General features: G+C 41.8%; 1 protein-coding gene across 2 annotated transcripts; it reads right to left on the bottom strand.

The window, feature by feature from the left end:
* Positions 1-589: 589 nt before the first annotated feature.
* On the bottom strand, positions 590-22,218 carry SNX3 (sorting nexin 3). 2 transcript variants are annotated; one of them, XM_067293900.1, is made up of 4 exons: positions 21,891-22,204; positions 8,885-8,980; positions 8,365-8,489; positions 590-4,787 (listed from the first exon to the last, which is right to left on the bottom strand). In XM_067293900.1, the coding sequence occupies exons 1-4, from the start codon at positions 22,050-22,052 to the stop codon at positions 4,682-4,684; spliced, it is 489 nt and encodes a 162-aa protein (XP_067150001.1). In that variant the 5' UTR covers positions 22,053-22,204; the 3' UTR covers positions 590-4,681. The 2 variants fall into 2 exon arrangements, with proteins under 2 accessions (XP_067150001.1, XP_067150002.1); XM_067293901.1 differs by lacking the exon at positions 8,365-8,489 and having other exon boundaries at positions 4,676-4,787; positions 21,891-22,218.
* Positions 22,219-23,579: the final 1,361 nt, after the last annotated feature.

Below are 23,579 nucleotides of genomic sequence, written 5' to 3'. Positions count from 1 at the left end.
TCATTTAACTGGCAGATCAGAGACAAAAAGTGAAAGAAGGTACTCTAGTTTGTTCAGTATTTGGAACTGGGTGACCAAACTTGGCTTCTGTTGTAACATGAGAAGTGGTGGCCTTCAGAACTGATTTAAAAGTAGCCTATGTTGGTAAAGTGTTTTCAATATGATAGGCAACATTTAAGACCAGGTTACCAAAACATTGCTTCTGCTATAATACATCATGAAGTGGCCTTCAGAACTGATTAAAAAGTAGCTTATGACGGCAGTTCCATTCTTCCTGTAAAATGAACTGGTGATCTTTGATGCAGATGTCACCAGAATTTGTTTGGTTAACATCTCAGAGACAGAAGAGCTTTATACACCTCCTTTCCCAATCTTCCCTCCATCTTCTTCCACACACACACACATTCACACACACCCACCTGAAAATAGTACAAGTCAAGAAAGGAAGACTAAAACAGCAAAACCAAATAAAATGGAGATGACCGCTTCAGTGACCTGCTCGCTGTCCCATTGACATAGTGCTGAAACCAAAGGCAATGGTGGCCAAACTCTTTGTCAATGAGATGTGCAAAAAAGTGAAACGACTATAAAAAAAAAAAGGAAGGAATTTTATTTCAAAGAAACAAAGGTGGCTGACTGATACAACGCTAACAATTTCCAGAAGTCTCCAATGCCTTTTTAGCAAACTCCAGGTTCTAATTTTGAAGCCTTGTTGACCTACACCCTCTCACACACAAAAATGTTATAAGCTGCTTATTTGATGTATGAAAAATGTAGAAAAAAGCATTTAAAGATAGCTGCTGTACTTTTCAAATTTTGATTTGTTATTAGGAACTAGCACTGAGAAAAATCAGCACTTGGACTATCATAGAATGAGTAAAACTTTTCCTGTACAAAGTGGATTAACTGATTTGTGAAGTTAAAAAGTTGTACTCATTGTATTTACAAAGAATAAAAATATATTGAATTTAAATTACTTTCCACTATTCTTTTAACGCTTGTCCTTCTATTTTTGGATTAGTTTCTTCCACTGTACTCTGCTTACCAGAGAATAGAAACAGTCTCTATAAAAACGGATTGCCTTGAATGCTGTGGTGTCAACATCATCAGAGGTTTCAAAGAACAGGTTAGACAAACATCAACGGAATAGTTTACATACAAGTGATCCCACCTTGGAGCAAAGGGTCCCAGAGCTGTTTTTTGTAATTCAAATATGCATCTACTGCAAAGTTCCTAACATTTTCTTCTGAAGGAGCATACACAGAGCTTTTTCTAGGACACAATACTAAATGGATCAGAGATTTAACCTAGTACAAGTCTTCTTTTTCATGTTATGATAGTTGTTAATATCCATGAGTTGTGCAGCTAACAAAGGGTGATGAATGCAAAAACAGTTTTCAATCAAAAAGATTCTGAGGTTTTATTAAGTTGTCCAATTGCATAATCAAACCAAAGAAAGGGGTAAGCAGCTTCTAGTGCACAGAAAGAAGTTGGCAATAGGAGAAGGAAAACATTACATATTGTCCATATGGCAATGAGTGACCAAAGAGCATGCACATTAAAATGACAAGTGGACACGTACAGTGTATAACAATGGCTCATTGTCAGTGTCAAGGAATACTGAACATAAGTGAAATCCTAGCTCCGTTGACTCCAAGCACAAAACTCTCATAGGTTTCAGGGGTCTAAGTTTTCACCTCATCTCTCCTCCAATCATTCAGTCTGCTGTCTCGCATTCCATCCTTTCCAAGGCAGCCAGACCATGAGGTATACAAGACCAGTCTTTTGATGAGTAAGGTGAGATAAAGTGTGGACTAGAGGACTTTGAAACACCCTCTACACAAACTAGCACAGAGTGCTTAAGAACGTGCTTGCGATAGGGCATGGTGAATCCCATCTTTAAATGATACCTTCAAACCAATAAACACTTTATAAAGCATTCTTACTACACTTGTAATAATCTTTGACTACTTTTTGTTCTCTGTACTAGAGAGAACTGGACAGGACAGAAAAATCAATTGTAGCTCCCTAGCCTTTTTGACAATTCAGCTTATAAACTAGAAAGGTTGAACCCACTGCTCTGCAGAACCCATGACAAAACACTGGTTTCGACAGGATTTGTGCTGCTGTCTTGGAGCAGCAACAAACATGAACTGCATCCAAACTGTGGAGCAACTGCACTCTGCAGTATGCTGTGCACTCCTGGTCCCTAGATCAGTGAGACTAGAGGATGCAACAGAGTATGCTAGCTTTCTCCCAGTTGCAAAGCAGACAGGGCAGTGGGTGCACACCCACATCTCATCCTGCTACATGCAGGATCCAGCCCATCTGCACAGCAGACTCAGGAGGTGGAAGGACACACACTTCCCTGTAGTTTAGGCACAGCTAATCTCAGACCATATCTTTCCCCCAGAACTGCAGATTGCACAGCAGCAGAACCAGCTGCACTACACTAGAATTAGGCTCTCTAGTCAGCCTTAAAGGACTGACACCCAGGTGAAATCCTAGAGTCCAGTTCAGATGGCCCCTGAAGAGCCTGATCCTGTCATCTCCAATGGTTAACACTCCAGAGTCCTCACTACACTTTGGAAATGGGAAAAGAAGAATCTGCTTTGACATCAAGTATGCAGCTTTCTCCCTTCAGTCTAATCTTTTCCCCACAGTAGGTCATATGGATTGTGTCATTCTTTAGGCATAACATGTAGCATTTACCTTGCTTTCAGAAAGAAGCTTCTCACAGAAAGGAATATTTGAGGAAAAAAATAGAGCCCCTTGCTATGTATCTAAACCTAAGCAAAGAAACATCATATACATTTATAGTTTCTTCTGCCATTTCCATGAATAACTCAGTTTTTAAATATGATTCAAACATGGGGAATTTTAAAATTGATTATTTTGCAGTACTGAAAACTTCTTGAAAGGTAGGTCTGAATAATTTGATGCTCAAATAATTGTTTCCTCCACATACTTAGCAGAGCAAAGACTTTGTTGAATCTCAGTCTTATTCATAAAATCAGGGACCAAAATTGACACAGCACATTTGCAACCCGCCACTGTGCCACCAGCCCAGTATATTCATTTCCCACTTCAAAATTCAAGAATAAAAATACTCCCTTCGGTTGTGAGCATGCAGAGCTCACAGAATTCTTGTTTTATTTTAGCCACAAGCTAGTATGTTTGAAGACAACCATTCACTAATACCACATACAATCCAGTCAACCACCAGCATTTTGTCAGTTTAGCCTTTTACATCCAGATTTTCATACAAATGGCATGGGGGAGTTTAACATGATGTTAATGGTCTCACCTAAAGGACCTAAGAACTTTGCTAGTAAGTTTGTAAGACTTTTGCTATAAAGCGATAGGAAGTATTCTAAGGAAAAAGCAACAGAAAAAAGTCTAAGCCAACATGCACTAAAAAGGTGGTTTAGAACATGCACTGTTATGAAGGGCACAGAATGCCTGGATCAGATGGCCACTAGAGTGTTCTTGAATTGGTTTTCAAGAGGATCTAGATAGGTAATACCCATGTCGCATTTGAGCGCTGAGGAAGCTTCTCCAGTCCTGGGAGCATCCAGGGAGGAAGAATACTTCAGCAATGCTTGCTTGCACAGTGGAGTTTAAGAGTCCACAACCTACATTTCAACCTATGACAATATCTTCTACCTGGCTTGTATGACTCCATGCCTAGAGCAGAGCTACCTTGATCTTCAGCTGTACGACTTAGAGTAATGTTAATATTATCTGCTATGTTAATATTCCTTTCTCTGTAGCATGGTTGAAGCCAGATTGATGTCTCTCATGCTAACAAGAAAGGTACCTTTTTATTGAAGCCACAGATCTGTTAACTGCCTAAAATGATTAGGGCTCTAGTTTTAGCTCTGCAACACAGGAATGATCTCCAAATCCTTTGCGTGTTCTGTAAGATTTGAGCAGTGAGTGTCAGCATCTTGGGGTATTTAGTGCTGCCTGTTAGTAGCACAAGACTATATTGCAGAAGGGCATCACAGCAAGGTTGAAACAGCATCTCACTCAGCGTAGCCAAGTCCCTGCTTCTCAGAAAGCAGGGGATACATCACACTGAAGGTCAAAAGTGACAAACATTTGAAGTGCATTTTCACTTTTATTTCAAAACTTTAGACAAGTTATTTTAGTATATAAATCTGATTTTTTTCCCCCTCTTACAGAATATAAAGATAATTCCCTCATTACTTCAGTATAAAGTGTTTTACAAGCATGAAGACAATTGCATAAGTGTTTCTCATACAGGTTATATGAAATAAAGCAGTCTTTCTACATAAGTTCAGACAGATGACTACCTCAGAAACAGCATAGCAGTTTAGTCATATACAAGTGTGCACGTGACACTACAACTGTGCAAGTTCAAGTAAGGCCAAGTCAGTAAACACAGTTAAGTCATTGCAAATAAGAGTGGAAAGGTTTGTGAGACATTGTAAGGGGTGGATGGTCTCAGTTTAATACTCTTAAATCAAGGATTCAGAAGGATTCAGCTAAAAGACAAGTGAGTTCTTTAATGCTATAAAGCATACGCAAAGACCAAGCCGTGTACTGATGTTAGTGGAGGCTTTGTGCCTGTTTATCCTCAGCATGCTAAGACAAACTATAACCTCTTAAAACCAAGCATAAGAACCACTAACATTTGAGAAGATGGTTTCAGAACTCAAGTATGTCTTATTTTGGATGGTGTGTAGTTTTTGTCTATTACTTCATCTTGTAAGAACATGTGAAGACAGCGCTCATTCTGTGCCAGTGGGTGGCCAGCAACCCTGGAGAGGAAGAAAAGAGCATTAGTGCTAACATCAAGTCTACTTGCAGCTAGTCAGAACAGTGAGACTTTATACCAATAACCTATGGATCTACAGTTTGGTATATAACCCACTTCTACTGTTGGTGACTGGAATGATGTCTGGCAGCAAGACTTATTGCCATTCTCCCCAGGATGATATTAGTCTGCAGGAACTCTGAGCCACCTCTGGTCATTAGAAGGCATGTTATGTCAACATCTGCCACCTGCAATTGAGCAGAGTATCAAAGTGTCCATCCTAGCATTAGAACACCTAGAGCTGAGTTAAGTCAAGCTCAGATTTACAGTTCTTGATGCCTTTGACACAGGACACCTTAAAAGCAGCTTAACCCATCAGTTCTAAGTCTCATTCAACAGCAGTTAGTCCAGAAAGAGTTAAAGACTTACTCCACCAGGGGGTGTGAAGGTCTTCTGCAGGCCTTGACACCATTTAGAGAAGTGTGACTTACCATGGTCACTTCCAACCTGTACAAGCAGCACTGATGCCCAGCCAGGAAGTACTAGATATGGTCATTCTGTTCTGATAATGGAAAATAGCCTTAGATAACAAACACTGGAGAGACAGAGCTTGCTTGCTCTAGAAGTTAGCAACACTTCTAATAGGGATTTGTTTTTGTTCTGTATATAGACTACAGAGCCACTGTCTTTTCTCCAGTAAGTGAGCTGAAATTAAATTAAAAGATGCTCCCAAACTTTTAAGAGACACACAAGGTGTTAAATGTTACACCCTGGGATTAAATGTAAGACACCTAGTAGCTTACTGAGAGTCCCAAAATCTGAAGGTGGAAGTTAAATCAAGATACTCAATCCCTGGAAGTTGGTCATTTATAGATAAAGACACCTAAAGGAGTTCAAGTTAACTCTAGCTTCCCCCTTTCTCCAGGAGAGCTTGCATCAACTCTATGGTCCCTGTATCTACCAGAATATGAAGCAGAGGCTCATCCAGTTAAGCACACATAATACATAACCAACTCCAGTGACTCAGCATCAGTACTTCCAAGCACTTTTGTGCATCTTTTCCACATGTACATCTCTTGGGATGAAGTAAGCACTAATAACAGTGCTCAATGAGAAGCAAGTGGTGAAAAGGAATCATGTCCTTTAATCGGAAACTGCCCTCTGCTACTCAACATTGACAGAATATTTTAAGTGTGGCCATAAAGCCTGGCAACCTTGCCAGGTTTTAGTAAATGGACAGGAGTCTCAAACACTAGGTTGAAGACAGTCTGGAGTAGCTAGTTTTTCTTACCCTCACTAAACGTTTTGGCCTTTAACTTTATTAGAAAGATATAGAGGACAATATGAGGAGGCAGCAGCAAATTCCTTTCCTCTTTTAGAAGGGCTTGAAAATTGGTGGCTGATTTGCTAGACTAGGTCTGACCTAGCTCTTGGTTTCATATGAGTGTCTTACTCTACACTGGAAGAATACTGAGCTATGATGATCATTATAAATAGCAGCTGCTATTTACAATATCTCCATGTCTCCAGAAGTCAGATTCAGGCAGACAAGACTTTCACAATGTAGCTATCCTTGAGAACAGCATTGTAAATAGTGGTGGTGGTGCCGCCAGCAAGCTGGCCCAGGAGAGCTGACTCAAGTAAGCTGCACTGCGAGGATTTAATCCCTCTAGATTCTACACCTAGAGACAGAGCTTAACAACATCCACTTTTGAGCTCCTGGACATCAAGGACTAGTACCAGTGCACCAAGCCCTTCCTTGGTTACACTGGTATGTCAGTTATTTGAGCGCTTTGTCTCTAGTTCTAAGACTGAAGACCAGCTTTGAGAATGCAGCAATATGAATCTATTATGCAAATTCCCTTCAGGACTAAATTCACTAATACCCAGAATATTTTGTAGAAACTCTAAACCTTCCACATAGTTCAAAGCTTTAATTGGTAATATTTGCTTGATAGAGTTGGCCCATGCCATCAGAATAAGTTAATGAGGCTGAATAACTAGAAGTTTCACCTGAAGAGCTTTGTTCCAGCAGTACTTGAGTCTGCCACTACATCCACATCTATATTAACAGTCTTCTTTTATCTTTCAACATAGGGAAAGTTGACTGAGGTTTTACACTTTCAGAAGATCAATATATTGCTGGCTGCAAGACTGAGCAAGTGATACCAGTAAACTGGTCACTACATTTCTGTTAGCTGTACAGACAGACATTTTTCTAAAGGATTCCAGTTACTGTTTCACTACCAGCTGCTCCAGAACTTACACAGCTCCCTCCCCCCACATATTGCTGGGCTCAGCGTACAAAGCTTTCAGTAAGTGCATTTTTTTCAGATTTTATATAGAATTCCAATTCTGCATAGATAAGAGAGGAGTTTTACTTTAAAGTCATGCTAAAGGACCTTGACTGTACACCCTTAAGAGAACATATTCTGTTTTACTATAAGCATGTCTATCTTCACATGGTCTAAAAGAATAGCTAGACACCTTGAACATTTGTTCCATTTGTCTTCAAGCAGAGGAAGCAGCAGTCTATCACTTAAAAGTAAGAATGAAGTATTTTATCTGCTCAGAACAGTTAAAAATACCTCTAAATTGAGCTAACAAGTCACTACATGAAGAATAAGTGAAAAGATTTAGTCTAGCCACACCTAAACTTACTTTCACTTGCAAAAAAAGGACATTAATTTTAGTTCCTACTGAACGCATCACTTTTGCATCCCCAAACTGCATCTTTCAACAAGTGATACCTGACCAACATCATATGTTATCAGGTAAAGTTCTGGCTTGACTAAGGCCATCCTCTGATCCTGCTAAAGAGCATTACTATTGAGCAAGACTAAAACACCAAATCGAGTTTTGTCAGTTCCACCTTTTAAGATGGGAGGAGTCCAGAATCAAGTTAGTTTGAACAGTGTGTTGGCTCCAGAGACCAGAACAGCTGTGTAACTGACAGTTCCTTCCCACCCAGTACTTGGATCCACAGCATTAAAGAGATTGAGGTAGTTTTTTGGGTCACTATATGGAGAGTGATCAGTGGTGTGAGGTGGTAGAACAGCAGTCGCATAAGTCTGTTACTCTAATTTTTTGTTCATCCTTTGGAAGGCTGTGAGACAGCTTGAAGTGTCTCTTTCAAACACTATACATGCACACCTCAAGTAGAGTTCCTATACCTTCAGACAGCTTCTCATGATGATTAGAGAAAATACACATCATTACACAAGCTGATAATACCTCACATCTGCAATCAAAGTAAACTGCTGTAAGCCCATTGTAAGCTTTATTGTTTATCCAATGGAGGACACCTTTTCAGAAATGAAAAAGTGGAACTATTTTGAATGCTATAATTTTAGTGGTAATTTGCATAAATTAACTATAATACCAACATCACTCATTTCAGCTGTTCAGGTAAGCATTAACATATCCAAACCAAACACTGGATGAGCAACATTAGTATGGTCTGCTGCAAGACTGTGAAAGCTTCTCGCTATTCTGAACCTAGTGTAGCCATAGAGGACTAGCAGCTCCAATTCCATTTTTCAGAGTTGATCTGTTCATCTCCAGATAGACCCAACACTTACTTGTTTATGAACTGCTCAAGAGCCTGCTTCCTTTCCTCTATAAAAGAATCATCAAATATACCATCATCTCCTCGAAAGGGGAGCTGACGGAGAAGAGCTTTTCCTGGTAGGGGTGGTACCACAACCTGAAAGATTTAGAAATATGGCCTTAAGTACAACCTGCAAGCAAGTTTATACCCCTGCTGTGCCACCTCTCCCTCCTAGAGTCCCGGCTTATCATTAACATACCTAGTCAAAAAAAGAAAAAAACTATACACGCACACTACCAGAAAAGATCAGTCTGTACATAGAAGTTGAATTCAAGCAGTTAAACTCAATTAACTAAAAATCATTGAGCAACAGTCTCCAGCACTGTATACCAAGGTTTGTTGAAAGACTGACACACACAAGGTTTCATTTCTACAGGTTTTCAACCACAACCTCTGTGCAAGATTATGACAGATATGCTTTATAACATACAGATAACACTTTAGTACTCTTCTCATGTCTATGCATATTTGTATTTACTTTTGTTACCCACCTTGCTTTCTCTTTCTAGTTCATTCCTCAGCCATTCAAAGTCACTGTATCTTCTTCTGACTGTAGATTCTTTCAGCTTGAAGATAGGAAGATTTGTCTGAAAACAAACACAAGCTATTCATTAGATTAAGTTTTGCTAAGTAGAAGCAAGAAGCAAGCTATTAAGTCAAAGTTTGCTCCACTTGAGCAACAATGCAATAGTATTGAGTAGTGTTCAAGATAGAAAAGGGCAGACAAAGCTCTGCATAAGCTACATGAGTAAGTCATGCCTTAAACTGCCTGTGGACCCCTTATCTGGATCACAATTTCTAATCACTGCTATTTGTCCATCATTTCACCTAGCAGAATAGCAAAAGATTTGCTGGCCACTCAAGGAGATGTTGCTAAGGTTGCACAGGTATCTGTATTCTTACTCTCAGGAGAGAGATTCCCCATGCTGATATACATACAACAGTAGAAGGAAGAAAAGAAGTCTTCCTTATCCACACAGGATACTTGCTGCATTTCAGGTGCCAGCATAGGACACTCTTTCCTGTGCTCTTCTGCTAGCTGATACAACTAGGTCTTCAACATCTCTTAAAAGCAACTACAGTAAGTCCTGCAGCCTCCACAGAATCCATACAGGGCACATCCAGTACAGATGAAGCTGAAGATCCACTAGTACCAGCTGCCAGGTTTGGATTACTCCAGGAAAGCTACTAAGGCTGAGATTCAAGACAGCAGTCAGTACAGATGAAATCAGACTGCTTTACTGCAAAGTTAAATCAAGCAGAGTTTGAGGCAGAACCCTCCTAAACAAGGCTTGAAAGAAGCTTCCTAGAAACCCTAAGCATCAGTACCCAACTCTAACACCCTTGAAACACACAGCAAACAAGAGTCAGGCTAAAAGGCAGCACAGGACTATCATACCTGAGCACTCCAACAGGTGTCCTCACACTAACTTTTATAGGAGCCTATATTATTTCTATAGGTTCTTAGAGTAGAAGATTATTCCACTGTTATCCAACACTACTGTAAAAGCAGACATTGAAAGAGCACTCCCCTTACCTTCCCAGCAGAAAAAGCTCCAAGACCTCAGCAACACTTAAGCTTCAGATTACTGTAATGGCAAACTGGCTAGACTATTACAAGAAAGTTGCTGTAAGAGTTATGATCTACTACTGAAAGCAAGTCTGTAATTGCCATATATAATTGGCAGCAACATCCATAGAGCTTGCTGTTGTCAGACTGCATATTCACCAACTTTGTCTTCTGAGGTACATTGTAGGAAGCTGATGTTCATCCAGGACTAGTTATTCCTGCTTCTCCCAATAGAAAACTAGGCTAAGCATGCTCAACTTTTTTTTTTTTAAATAATGAGTCATTCCACTCAGTTTGTCATCCCAGTTTGGATGGATATCCCTGTAAGATATCATATATAGGCTGCTATGCTTAAGTTATTATCTGAGTGACAGTCTTGGCTACTCAAGGCAAGTTTAATTGCCAAGATACATTCCTGCACTAGGCAGGCCTATGACTACGGGACATTATATTATTGCCAGCCAATAAGGAGCTTTTGACTATCTCACAGCTCAAAATACTTCAAAAGTTAGTCCTATGCTTTCACATTATGCTATTTAGTCCATACTTGACAGATGATAAAGCACAAAACAGTATTTTGTTATGAAACCTGGTATCACTAAATGTTTAAGAGAACTCAAGTTCTCCTACCCGAATAAGGTATTGTTCATTGTACTAGTGACTAATAACAAAATTGCACTTAAGACTTATGTCAGAAGTCAAGCTTTATAAACAAACACTCCGGTCTTGAGGATAAGGATACTCTACTCAAGAGAGAAAAAAGCTAGGTCCCCCAGAGTGCATGAAGGAGATTCCCAGAAGTGAAGTATCAGATTATTTTTCTCCAGTTTCAGCCATTGGCTTATACTAAATTCAGCTTTCCGCATTACAACATCAAATCTTTGTCAGTACCTCAGATAGCAAGTCCTTTACAATATTTAACATGTAGGGTCTCACCTGCAGAAAATATTCCATTCTCCTCTCAAGTTACTTACAAGAGGGATTAGAACTGAATAAAAGCAGCTTAAAAAAAAAAAAAAAAAAATTACACACACACAAGAGTGCCCGGGTCTTCAGGAACTCTTTTCATGATTCTGGGCATGAAGTCTATAAAGTTAATCTCTAAACAACATAAGGTTTACAGGTACAATGTGGGGGTAGAGGTGCCAGTTGAGCTCATTTTACCTTCCACATTCCCTTTTGAACTTTTGACATGCTAGCCCACTTTGCAAGCTGGAAAAGGACAGTATTTGTTTTCCCTTCAAGTTGAATTGCTTTCTCCAATTTTGATCATAAACACTGGAGACATTCAAATTTAAGTGTACGCTGCAAGGGTACCATTAGATCAAGTGGTTCACAAGTCATAGACCTTGATAATTAATTGCTAAAGCAAAGTTTGTCCCCTCTCCTCTGGTCTGGATATAAATTCATAGCTAACTGTGTTCAGTTCCAACTGCTAATCCCCATTTTTTAAAGATCAGAAACTGAAGCAATTCCATTTCCTTTAGAAGCTAGCGCTGATAACAGCAGCATTCTTCAGATACGCAGCTGTTTGAAAGGATCTATTTTAATAAGCAGTTTGAAAGTCCTGTTTTAAACAGGTTAAACAGTGTAAGTGCCCATTTTTAACCTAGGATATATTCACACCTGAGGTTACTGTACATGCCTTTTTCACTAGAGGATTACTCTGTCTGAATAGAACACTCTTCCTTCTGTAGGAAGGCTTTTTGCCTGCCCTTCTGCCTCCAACTGCCATGGATAGACACTTTTTAGCAAGCAAGTCAGGCAGCTACTGACACAAGAGTTGCTAGTGAGAAAGAATTTGGTAGAAGGAAGCACTGCTCTGTAAGGTGTCAACAAAAACTTAGATTTCTATTGAGGTGTCAGCTTCAGGATCATACAGCATATCAAAGTTATTCATAGTTTCACAGTTATGCTGAGTGTTGTATTCTAGCTTAGTCACTGAGGCTCCAGTAGTTACTCTGGACATAGCGCTCTCTCTGCCTGCTAGAAGGAAGACAAATACACAAAGCTTCAAGTTGGGCTAGTTTCAGCTTTGCAAGTATTTCCCCTCATGCTCATTCAGCATCATAGTCTTGACTTCCCAGCCTCTGAAGGCCTGCTGATCTGTCAAGTCTGTTACAAAGCTCAGAAATCATTTGGCATACCCCCTGGGTCACAGCTTGTTCCTCTGATAAGTTCAGCATAATTACTGTAGCAATTGTTTCTTCTACAGTGTAATAATTAGTCTCACTTATACTAACACCAATTTTCAGCAGCTTCTTAGTCCAAAAATCATGCCTCTCCAGTAGTTTGAATGCAAGTTCTTAATCTAAAAGGATTGTGGTGCATTATCCATGACAACAGACAACCAAAAGTCACTGTTCAGAACTGCAGCTAAACCAATATTCCCGGAAGACTGATAAACCAGCTCTGCACAAATTCCCCAGAGTCCAAAATCCTAAGCCTAGAAAGATGCTAAGATACAGGTACTGTCTAGCACTGTTTCTGTAGCAGCCTGTGTATGTATACACTCACTCACACAACAATCTTCAGAGAAAGCTGAACAGTCAGATTTATTCTGCTGCAAAGTTATGACCAAGCCAATACACTGGAACAAGTGTTTGTCAGAACTGTTGCCAAGTTATGTAGTTAAACAGCAGAAGACGACAAATCCAGACCTTTAGTCACTCCTGCATTCCTCTACTCCACACACCAAGCGAGTTTGTACATTCTCAAGTGATTTAGCTAGTGTTTAACAAACTGGTTAGTCAAAGTAGCGATTGCCTAGTAATAGATTTTAGGGCAAAACCTGTATTTCCCAGAAAACATGTTTCCTCAGCTACAGTTTACTCAAACTAGAAGTCCCACCCTGAGCTCAGGAAGCCCTGATTCACCTCAGAAGCAAGTCACAGTTCTAGACTACGTAGCTTGTATGACTAAGGAATAGCATTCTAGCTGTTACAATGATTAATCCAAGAGCTGTGCCCAGTTAGAAGTTTGAAGCAGATTGAAAATTGTTTATGCATACAAGCAAAGAGACTTCCACATTCAGAGTGTCAGTAGTTCATGAGTACAAATCAACACCTTCAGAAATCACCCATCTGCAGCTTAAGACAACTTGTATACCAAAATGACTGCACTGTAGACAGCCAAGTGCCTTAAATGTGGGAGAAAAACTGAAGTGCTTTATTTTTAAATAGAACAATTAAATGACTTAAAATTATGAACTAATCTATTATCTAGATTAGATTAATTTATCCATGGAGTAAAAAAAGCCTTTCAAATACCTAGGCTTGCTCCTACAAGTTTGTTGCCAGATATAAATTCAGCCTAAATAGCACTTGGGTTCCTTCAGAGAGCAAGCTGACACGCTAAGAGATTGACTCAGGATGTCACTGCAGCCCATTCCACCCCCACACCTGCCAGAACTCCACAACCGCGTTGTCCAGGATAGTGTGAGATGAGTTTGATTCATTTCCTCATCTGCCAATATAACACTAATCAACAGCACTGCATTGCCCATGTCTCCCACTCTTAGACTGATAATAAAGCTGCACTGTTGCCATAGTATCTACTTTGATGTTGTCTTTTCAAGTAGGTTATGGTAGCCTTGATACAACTCTATTTCCATTAAAATGGAGTGAAAGAAAACGCTCAGCTCGCTTCTAATAGAAGTTTACACGACCTTGACTCTCAGAAGCTAAATTCAAGCTTCTTACTATCTCTTTGTAAGAGCTGTAATCTTTGTCAAGAGACTACACCCTTTGGCTACATTCACAGTCAGCCAGTGGGAACACTGGGACGTTACAGTAAGTAACATTCAGGGTGGAGAAAGAAAAATTATAGTTTTCTTTTTGCAAGGGCCTGTTATCCTTCAGTACACCAAAGGGACTGGCTCCAGCAGTCCATTATTATTACTAGTGGTTTGTTTCCTTCCAGACTTGATAGGAGCATCAGCAGCTAGCTCCCCACTGCCTACAATTATGAAAAGCAATAAGCCAAGCACAGCTGTATTCTAAACTTTAATCACTAGAAGTTTTGATTTTGTGTGTATTTTACAGAAACCTCTGCCCATCGAAAAGTATCTGATAGGAGATTGTTACTTTTCTAAAATATTTGCAGTCATTTTGATCAAAGCCCTGTTTTACAACCTTCCCCTTATTTCTACTTGTTGTCCAAGTCTATTGTAGCTATACTAAATTCAAAAAAATCCCAAAGTTGACAGAACACTAAAAAAATCTGACCATATTTATAACCCCAAATTTTATATAGCTTAAAATTTATTTAAGCTATAACCAGTATTACAGGATTTCCCACTCCACATTGAGACATGGAACCAGGATGTTTTCCATCCTGAAGATTAAAGCATTCAAATCCTAGTAGCAGCAACCATGAAGACTATCAGTCAACTCCAGACAAGAGTCAAGCTTTATCATGCCCAACACCTAGAGCCCCGAGCTGGTCTACAAGAAAGTTAGTGTAGAGGTATTTGGGTTTTTGCCAAACAGGTTCCATCATCACCTGATCAAGTTCACCGACATCATGAGCAGCTGAACTATGGTGTGCCATGGTCAGGAGGCTCAAAGTAGGATAAGAACTAAGATAACAGGTCCAGAAAAAACAGATTTTGTTTACTGATTTCTTATTCTTCAAGTCATATCCTCAGAAGCCAAGTCTAAAAAAATAAATAAAAAAATAGGAGCCTAGTTTAAACTGGACAAATAGGGGCAAAGACTTCAACACCCAGATACAGGTAGTAACTCCAGCTAGTTATTTCAGGGTTAGCAAACTAAAGCCTCCTTGGAAAACAAACAAACAAAAAAAACCACACACACCCCACCACACACATTCCCCCCCCCCCAAAACAGTGTTTCTTTTAAAGACAAGGGACTTCCACTTTTACACAATTGCATGGGCTAGCAGCCATATGCTCTGTTTTGACCTACTGTAAGGTCATCACTCATTTCTCAAGGGAAATGACTGAAGAGGGACTGCATTAAGTCAATATTTTAGCATCATCAACTGACATCTTCAATACTAATACCAGCTATGGCCAAGTGCAGCAGACGAATTGCTATGAACCACTGCAGTTGATAGCTTTTGCACCTAACAAAACTTTCATGCCTTTTGTGGGCTAGAGACAGTACAGTATTCATACATCAGTATAAGCATCCAAGAAGCCAGAGGTAAGAAACTAGCGTGGAAGTAAGTATATTTCATGCCAAAAAGTCTCTCCATATTTACAGTTCTATTAGCACAGTAAAATTCCCATTCTTAACTGACTACCTAACAGCTATAGAAAAGCCAATAGCCCCTGTTCAGTAATTTGTAGCATAACCTAACCTTTAGGAGTCCTGCAACTAAAGCTGTATTTCCAGATTTAGAGGGGGTAAAGAGAACTCAGATGCAGCTTCAGTCTCTGCTGATTCTAGAGCAAAGCTGCTACAGGCTAGCTTAAAGCTGTACTTTTAGGATTGGCCATAAAACCAGCACAAACAGTGTGGCTTGCCAGCCCCAGATCTTTCATGACAGAAGAGTTTTGAGCTGGGTTCTCAAAAAATAGCCACAAAGGGAATACATTCTCAGAAGCATCTTGTGTGTGCAATATTTGCTTTCCTACCTTGACCAGGAAGTGAGGGCTTCTCCACCCCCTCTCCCCTCAAAAAAAGCTATAGCTGCAACAGCAACTTCAGAGACCTTTCGATCAGCACTAGTTTCACAGGGCATTCAGACTGTGTACTTGCTAAAACAACCTTCAATACTGTAATAAGCATTGGGGGAAGGGGGGGGAACAACCTTTAAAGAAAACACTCTCTACAGTTAGAAGCTTAAAGCTACGCTGTATTACTTATTTCCCCAGATGAAAAGCAGGGGACACCTGACTGTTCTAAAGTTCAAGCTGACATTTTTTGGCAAGCCATCTAAAAATAAAGATGTATCAAAATACTCTGGCGTCACATGCCTACCTGGATCACAGCCATTTGTCTTACAAAGATTAGTCATTGTTCCATTCGATTTGGCCAGTTCAGCACTGTACTAGAGCGCACTCTTAATACATGACAATCAGGGCCTGTGTTGGATGAGTAGAAGTTAAAGGCAGCCAAGTTATCAGTTAAACTAATATACCAGTAGGAAGTGCTACTCAGATTCGGTTATCCTATTTATACAATAACAGATGTCAACACCAAGCTAGTTCAGTACCTTAGGACCAAGTTCTCATACTCAGTTTATCAAAAAAAGTCTACAGAAGTCAGCTGCTTAGAGCAAATACATGGAACAGACCTGTGAATCCATTTTCCTTGCTTCAGAAGCTTCCTTCTAAGACACTTCAGTTCTATTTCTCCCCAGCTAGTATCCTGGGGAATTCTTTGCCTTTCAGCTATTTTTATAGTGTAATGCTTAAGGGAACAGGTAATGTTTGTAAAGATGCTGCATCTATGCTGCAGAACAGAAAGCCAGAAGTCACCTGTTTCCCAGAATCAGTGCATTTCTGTTCTTTCCAGAGTAGTCTAGAAATATCTTTAACTGGCTGCAGTGTCTAGAATGGTGTATTAAATGAGTAATTAACTGCAGTTAGAGCAGTCCTGCAGCATGATGTAAGATTTGCAGTAGTAGAGAAATACTGAATTAATGCTGATTATGCATCCCTAAACATACCCACACTGAGTCAGTGTTTAATCATTACTCCACCACAAGCTTCAGAGACTATGAAACTGAGCAGTGCTGAAGTGAACTGTGTACCAACAGATTCATGTGAAGAGTCACAACTTCAACACTTGCTGAATGCAAGGACAATAAGTTTGGTACTGTTCAAGGACAGAACATTTCAAAGACACGTTCACTAGATCAAGAATGCCACTTTGCAAGATCTTGGTACAAAACAAGTGCTTTGAGCAAATTGTATTTTCAGTTCACTTAGCCTCTCATTCTGAATTTATCTGGTCACAGAACTGTAAGTCAATTACTTAGCAATATGCTGAAATGCAAACACTGCATTCAAACTAGGCCCCGAAAGATGGGGTTAGATAACAACAGGCTTTCAGATGCAACCCAAGTTTAACAGTAGCTTTGATTTACTTCCCCAATCCTTTGAGGCCAGTACTATTCTTAACACTGCATGCACTGTACAGCCTACATGTTCATTTCCTTCCCCACTTAGAGCATATGCAGTCAAGTACCTCTGCAGGTCTATAGAGGTCTTTCTGCAGAAAGTACAGCAAGGGTGACTTGCCTTAAAGAGCACTGGTTCCACCCAAGTGATTCACTTCACATCTGGAAGCACAGCAGCAAGGTGTCACCTTTTACACGTCAAGTAAAACAAACCACTGAACTGTGGAACCCCATGAAGCTAAGGTGGGTACCTCAGTGCTCAATATAGACATACTGATTAGAGGCAACAGATAATCCACCAGAATAAACAGAATAATTAAACAAAGACTTTTTGTTTAACTCAGTTGCACAACTCCAAAGATCCTCTGATAAGGGTCCTAGGCTGACATTGGCACTGAGACCCTTAAATTGAAAAATGGGGCTATGTGAACCTATTTGAACTAGTAGCTTCTGTACCAGATACTTTATTTTAGTGACTGACAGTCTGAGTAGTAATGGCTTTTTTGCAAGCTCTCACTAATTTTAAGTGGATAAGTTTTTAACCATTCATTCTAATCAGGCTGAAATGGGCAGCGCAGAAATCAGTTTTACAGAGACCTTAACAGATGAAATAGTGCTAATAAAGGGATATTTCTCCAAACATAGCTCCAGGGTATCTGTATGCTTTGTTTATAGTATTCTAAGCAGAGTGCTCATTTCCCAGGGAACTACTTTCATAATGGTGTAAGATTCTGAAGTGTCACAAGTCCCTGGGATCAGAGGCAGCTTGTAAAGCTTCAGTCTTGTCTCCTTAAAGGATGTAAGTGACTGAAGCTGTTACATAGACTATTTGAGCAAAAAAGTTCTTGTTGACCCACTTCCCAGGAACACTACTGGTCTCAACTACAGTAGAAGTTGAATAATACCTGAAACCAAATTGAGAAGGACTCCAGACATGCTGAAAGCTGGTAGTACGACAATTGTCATTGTTCTACATTTGTATTTCCTGGAATTCAGGAAAATAGCTTACAGCCCATAAGTAGTAACAGGTATTTGAGTACATTCACATGTTCTTGCTGGAGAGTGCTGACATGTACAAGTCCACCATTAAAAGGGGTAGCAAGTAGAAGGGAATCACCCCTCTAGAGGGAGTTTTAACTACTGGTCTCCTATAGAGACCACTCTTCCCTGAAAAAGTACCTGAGTGACTAGCTAGTAAAGACCCATGCACATGGCATGGAGACAGAATTCCACTCAGAACTTAACTGTTAATTCATGCCTTTCCTCATGGGTTAAGGGCAGTGAACTACAATTAGTTGTATTACTTTAGCAGGTATTCTAATTTTTTTTTTTTTAAACCCTACACAAGCACTGCTCTGTGAGCTCCTGGACACTTTCAGAAAAACAGATGACTACTTTATCAAGTTTTAGTGGGCTAGAAAAAGTATTTGAAGTTTTATTTCTTACTGCATTGTTCTCCTTTTTAGCCCACCCTAAGCCTCCACACAAAAGATACCTTGGAATGGAAGGGACTTGCCTAATGCTGGTGAAAAGCAAACTGCAAGAACATGGCCCACTCGAAAGCACAGTGCTAAAACAGCAAGTTTAAAAGGATGGTGTCTTCCCATTACTTATCATCACTGAACACTGACATACAAGTTTTATTGTCATGATGAAGCTGCATAGTAGTTGCATTCAGAAAGGTTCAGAAAGTTAGTGTTTTAGCCAACCCCATCCAGCAGCCTTTGCAGCAAGTTTTAACAGCTGTGTGAACCTATCTTCAGCTGAAAACAGGGAACAGAAAAATTGCCAAGTAAGCTGCCCTGTTGAAGCTTCTGTGTAGGCTTTTACCTGAAGCATACTTGAGAGCTTAACCACTTGTGAAAGTACCATGCATTTACCACACTGCACTAGCTATCATACTAGCCTACACAGAGGCACACACTATGGAAAAACCTTTCATAAGTATGAGAACATCACTGACTTCCTTACCCAGTGGTATACTGGTACGTAGTCTACCCAAAACACTCTGAGCACCCAGTAAAGCTTTTCATATCTGAGGTTTACCAGAAGTTGAAGAGTATAGCAACACAGGAATTAAGGCATGAGATTTTTCTACAGTATTACACACAAACTGTTTTAGCAAGATGTTGAGAGACATCAGTTTAACAGTTTGCTATCAAGCTCAGTCTTTCTAACAGAAGTTAAGCTTTGAGATCTAGACAAAGCAATAAAGATAGAATGACCCTTAAACCAAGTTCAAAACACCATGACAACAGTGCAAGTCTCACTGCTTCTTTGGAAACGTGAATCTGTGTCCTCTGTGCAAGTGTTTCTAGTTTAGCACAGTGATCTCCAGCCACAACACCAGGCTGTCCAATAACTGCTGGCAAACTCTGTTAAGAGCTAAGTCATCTAGTTCTACACTGCTTAACACTTTAATGGTGGTTTTAATTTAAAACATAGCCTTTTAAGTATGACACAGGCAAGGTATTCCATCTTCTCATGTTTGTTCCACTGCTGGAGGAAGCTGGGAAGGTCATCTATCACTTTCAGCGACCACAACCAGTTGTCAAAACAGAGACTAGCTGGTGGCTACTGTCTGTCTCCAAGGATGAGATCAGCTCCAGAGAAGTAGTAAAAAGCTTATAATAAATATCTGGTACAAGACCTACTTTTTAGAACTATAATACTATGATAATTCAATTTCTAACTCCTTTCCCATGAGGGAATTTGCATATTGGCAATATGGTCTGTTTTATGTTAAAAAAAATGATACAGATTTACACAGTGAACATCATTCTGCGTGACCACAGAACATACCTGCCCTGCAGCCTTCCAACACACAGAAGAGACCCAGAACTCTCACTTTTACAGTTCATGATAGATATGAATGCACACATACTGCATGTGCTATGTGTACAGTAATGCACAACTGGAAAGAGAATGATCATGTATTACAAGAGATAGTCCTGTACACAAACACATACAGATGGATGTAGGGAGCACCCTCCAGAAGACAGTGTTTAGGTAAGAACATAGAGGAAGGAGAAAGTAAGAAGAATAAAGGTTACAGTGTACATTTGTATTATGGTCACTTCTAGGTCTTCATTAGAAGAAGAATCTAGAACTTTCTAGCCCAAATAGGCTACTCTTGGCCTACCTACAGTCTGGAAGCCTTTTTTGCTTTGCTTTTTTTCCTCTTTAAGGACTTCTCACACAGAAAAAGCAGTCTCATCCCCAAGTCCATACCAAGGCTTGGTCCCTTATCTTCCTTGGGCCCAGCAATTCCAAATGCTCAGTCTCATGGGAGAAAAAAACACCAGTAACTAAAGGTACAGATATATAAGGCACAAATACCTCCCCCTGCAAGGCAAAGAGTTACATTTCTTTCTGCTAAGTGCACAGCTAAAGCACTGACAAATTGGCTACTGTTAATCTGTCCTCACACAAAGGCCAAACACAGGCTACAATTCTGTTTTAACCTATCCTCCCTGCCCAAGGGGCACACGCTGAAGCCAAGAACAGCTACCGAAACACAACAGTTTAGCAACATCAGAATTAAAGAAGTATCCTCCCTAATCAGTTCGGATCTCAGTTGATTTTGCTTTTATAAGCAAAGCTACACTAAGCTGAAAACTTGCACCTTTAGCACCAGAAAACCCACACAGGCTAGAAGTTATCAGAAGAATTTTAGTGGCCAATCAGGCCGAACCCAGCTGAAAACTTTCCTGCCACAAAGACATGTGTGCTCTGTGGTGTCCAGTGAGAGCAAAACGTCAAACTGCAGGGTGGGAGAGAAGAAGGGCGGTGGGTGGGTCAATAAGGTCTCTGCCCCTCTATCACTGCCTGTAATAACCGACCAGCTTCAGCCAGTTGTGACAGAGTAAGGCTATACAGGCAGTAAACTGAATCACAAGGTACAGAAGAAGATAAGATCTTAAGAGTTCATCTTTCTCAATCTCGCTTGTTACAGGCAGCATAGACTAGAAGGGGGCACTACCTCAGGTCGCTACCAGCACAGTGCAAGGACCACACAATAAATGGTCTGTACTTGCTTGTCCACTCCTACAAGCCCTATTTACTGAGGCCATAAATCAAGACTGGGGAGCCCAGGAATGACTTTTCTCCAGCTCAAGACTACTAGCTTTCCCTGAGACAAGGCAGTGAATATGGCCTTCCTCACTAGGAAGGAATCTGATACCACTGAGATTAAATACTTGATAGCACACAACTAGGAACAACCCTGTTTATTAGGCACTTCATTTATATTTCAAGTATGAAGGAGACTGAAACCCTCCCCCCCCCCCCCCCCCCCGCATACACTCACTCCATCAGTTTAGCTAGCTTTGGTCTAGCTTTCATGCCCAGGAGGCTTATTTACAAGTTCTCCACAGCTTTTGGAGACTGCTGGAATACCAAACCTCACCTCCTATCTCAGGGCAGATCCACCCATATTACTATATTTCAGACACCTGAGTTTGCCTCCTTCTGTTTAGAGGCAGGTGAGCAACCGCTGACACTACAGTATTTCAGTCCCGTGGTAGTTGTGCATGGCAGTGCTGAAAACCTGGTTGCCCCTCGGTTGCCTCAAAGGAAGCCTGTTAGCTTAGCTATCATCAGACTTCCATACAGGCGAGCTATCATCTCCACGGCCTCCCGCAGCAGCCGGGGCCTTCCCCCGCCCGAGGGACGGGGTCCCCCGATGCTCGGCCATCGCCGCCCCCTCGCCGCGCTGACGGGCCCCGCGAGCCCCCAGACCGGCGGCGAGCGCCCCCGCTGCGCAAGGGCCGCCGCCACCGAGGGCGGCAAGCCCCCCCCCCGCCCCGGGCACCCTGCGGCCGCCCCTCCCTCACCTTGACGCGGATCTCGTAGGTGGTGAAGCGGCCGCGGCCCACCCCCACGGTCTGCGGGTTGCCCACGTCGATCTCCAGGAAGTTGCTGGGCGGCCCGTAGGCGTCGTTCAGGTTCTGCGGCTTGCTGATGAGCCGCCGCGTATCCGCGATCGTCTCGGCCATGGCACCGCGGCGCGCGCGCGCCTGCCTGCCCTCCCCCCCGCTCCCTCTCTCTCTCCCCGCCGCCGCCTTTCCCCCTCGCAGAGCGGGCAGGACGCGAGCGAGCACCCGAGCGCCACCCGCCCTCTTAACGCCCTGCGGCCAGCTGACTGCCCAGCAACGCGCGACCCACGCCACCGCCCAGCAGGAGCGGAAGCGCCCGCCGCCCGCGCGCAAGGCAGCCTGGGCGTTGTAGTCCGCGAGCGGCAGGCCCGCTCGCTACGCCCGGCGGGACCGCCCGCCTCCGAAACTACACGTCCCGGCGGGCGGCGGGGCAGGGGCAGCGCGGCGGGCTTCGAGTGTTGGCTTCTCGGGCCCGCCCGCAAGGGGCGGGAGAGCCCGGGCTGGAGCTCAAGCCGCTGGGCGTAGCCTTGCTCCAGCCGGGCGGCGGGGGGGCTCCATGGGGGCGGCCTGGGCCAGCGGTTTGAGCCCCCTGGCTTAGCCGGGGGTTTCAGCGGGGCCGCTGGCAGCCTTTCGGTTGCTGATGTGCGTGGCAAAGCCTGTAGTGTTTGGGTTCATAAACAGGTAACTGCTCACATTCGCCTGCCACCCACATGATTTCACCCAGTTAGTTTCACACTAATTACATTAATCCTGCTGCGCTGCTCGGTCACTGGTTACAGCCCAGGACACGGTTGCGGTAGCCGTGACGCGGCTCTGGAGGCGATCTCAGCGTGGTTCAAGGGTCAGTGCTCAAAACAGGCCCCTCTGCCACCAGCCGACACACACACGGCGCGCACCGCAAAACACTCAGCTGGTGGTGTCTCCGCCGTCCTCCTTGAGCCAGGGGAAAGCCACCCCGAAAAGAGAGTCCCCTCCCGAAGCGTTTGCACTCCAGGTACAACTAGGCAGAGAGGGGACCTCTATAGATGCAACAGAATATATAAGAGATATCAACAGGCTACGATGATACAATTCTGTCAGCATAAACAGATCTAGCTACTTGCTTGCATACTAGCAACTTAATCCAATTTTTTAAACCAAAGGAGGTTTTAGCAATGCATACATACATACAATACCTACAATAACAATACATAACTCTTAGCTGGAACATTTCACCAGCAGATCTTAAAGAGTACAGCAGAGAAGTATCTTTATTCGTTACAGGTGGGGAATCCAAAATACGTGAGTCTAGTAAACAAGCCAGGAGCATAATCTAGGTCCCGGAGTCCCTGTCAAGGGTTCTACCCAGTAGGCAATCCTGCCTCATTAAGGAAGGTTTTGAAGGAGATAATGAGTTTGTTTTGCAGATATTTACAAGCATGTGGGTGAAATTAATGAATGAATGGTGGAAGCTGCCTGGCATCATGGACTGATTAGAGTTATCAGATGACATCTCAGTAATGAATAAGTAGTATCTCTCTTTTTTTTTAATGTAGTGAAGAGAGGAGAGAATGGTAGAGGAATTCAAAGAGTTTTTGTAGTTAAAGCAAGAGAATAAGAAACAATCTTTGTGACAGCATTGTGAATAGACAGGAATAAAACCGTACA

The sequence above is a fragment of the Apteryx mantelli genome, chromosome 3 (genome assembly GCF_036417845.1).
Source record: "Apteryx mantelli isolate bAptMan1 chromosome 3, bAptMan1.hap1, whole genome shotgun sequence".
Taxonomy (NCBI): Eukaryota; Metazoa; Chordata; class Aves; order Apterygiformes; family Apterygidae; genus Apteryx; species Apteryx mantelli.
The sequence above is the reverse complement of the archived record's forward strand: the minus strand, read 5'-3'. Positions and strand labels throughout refer to the sequence as shown.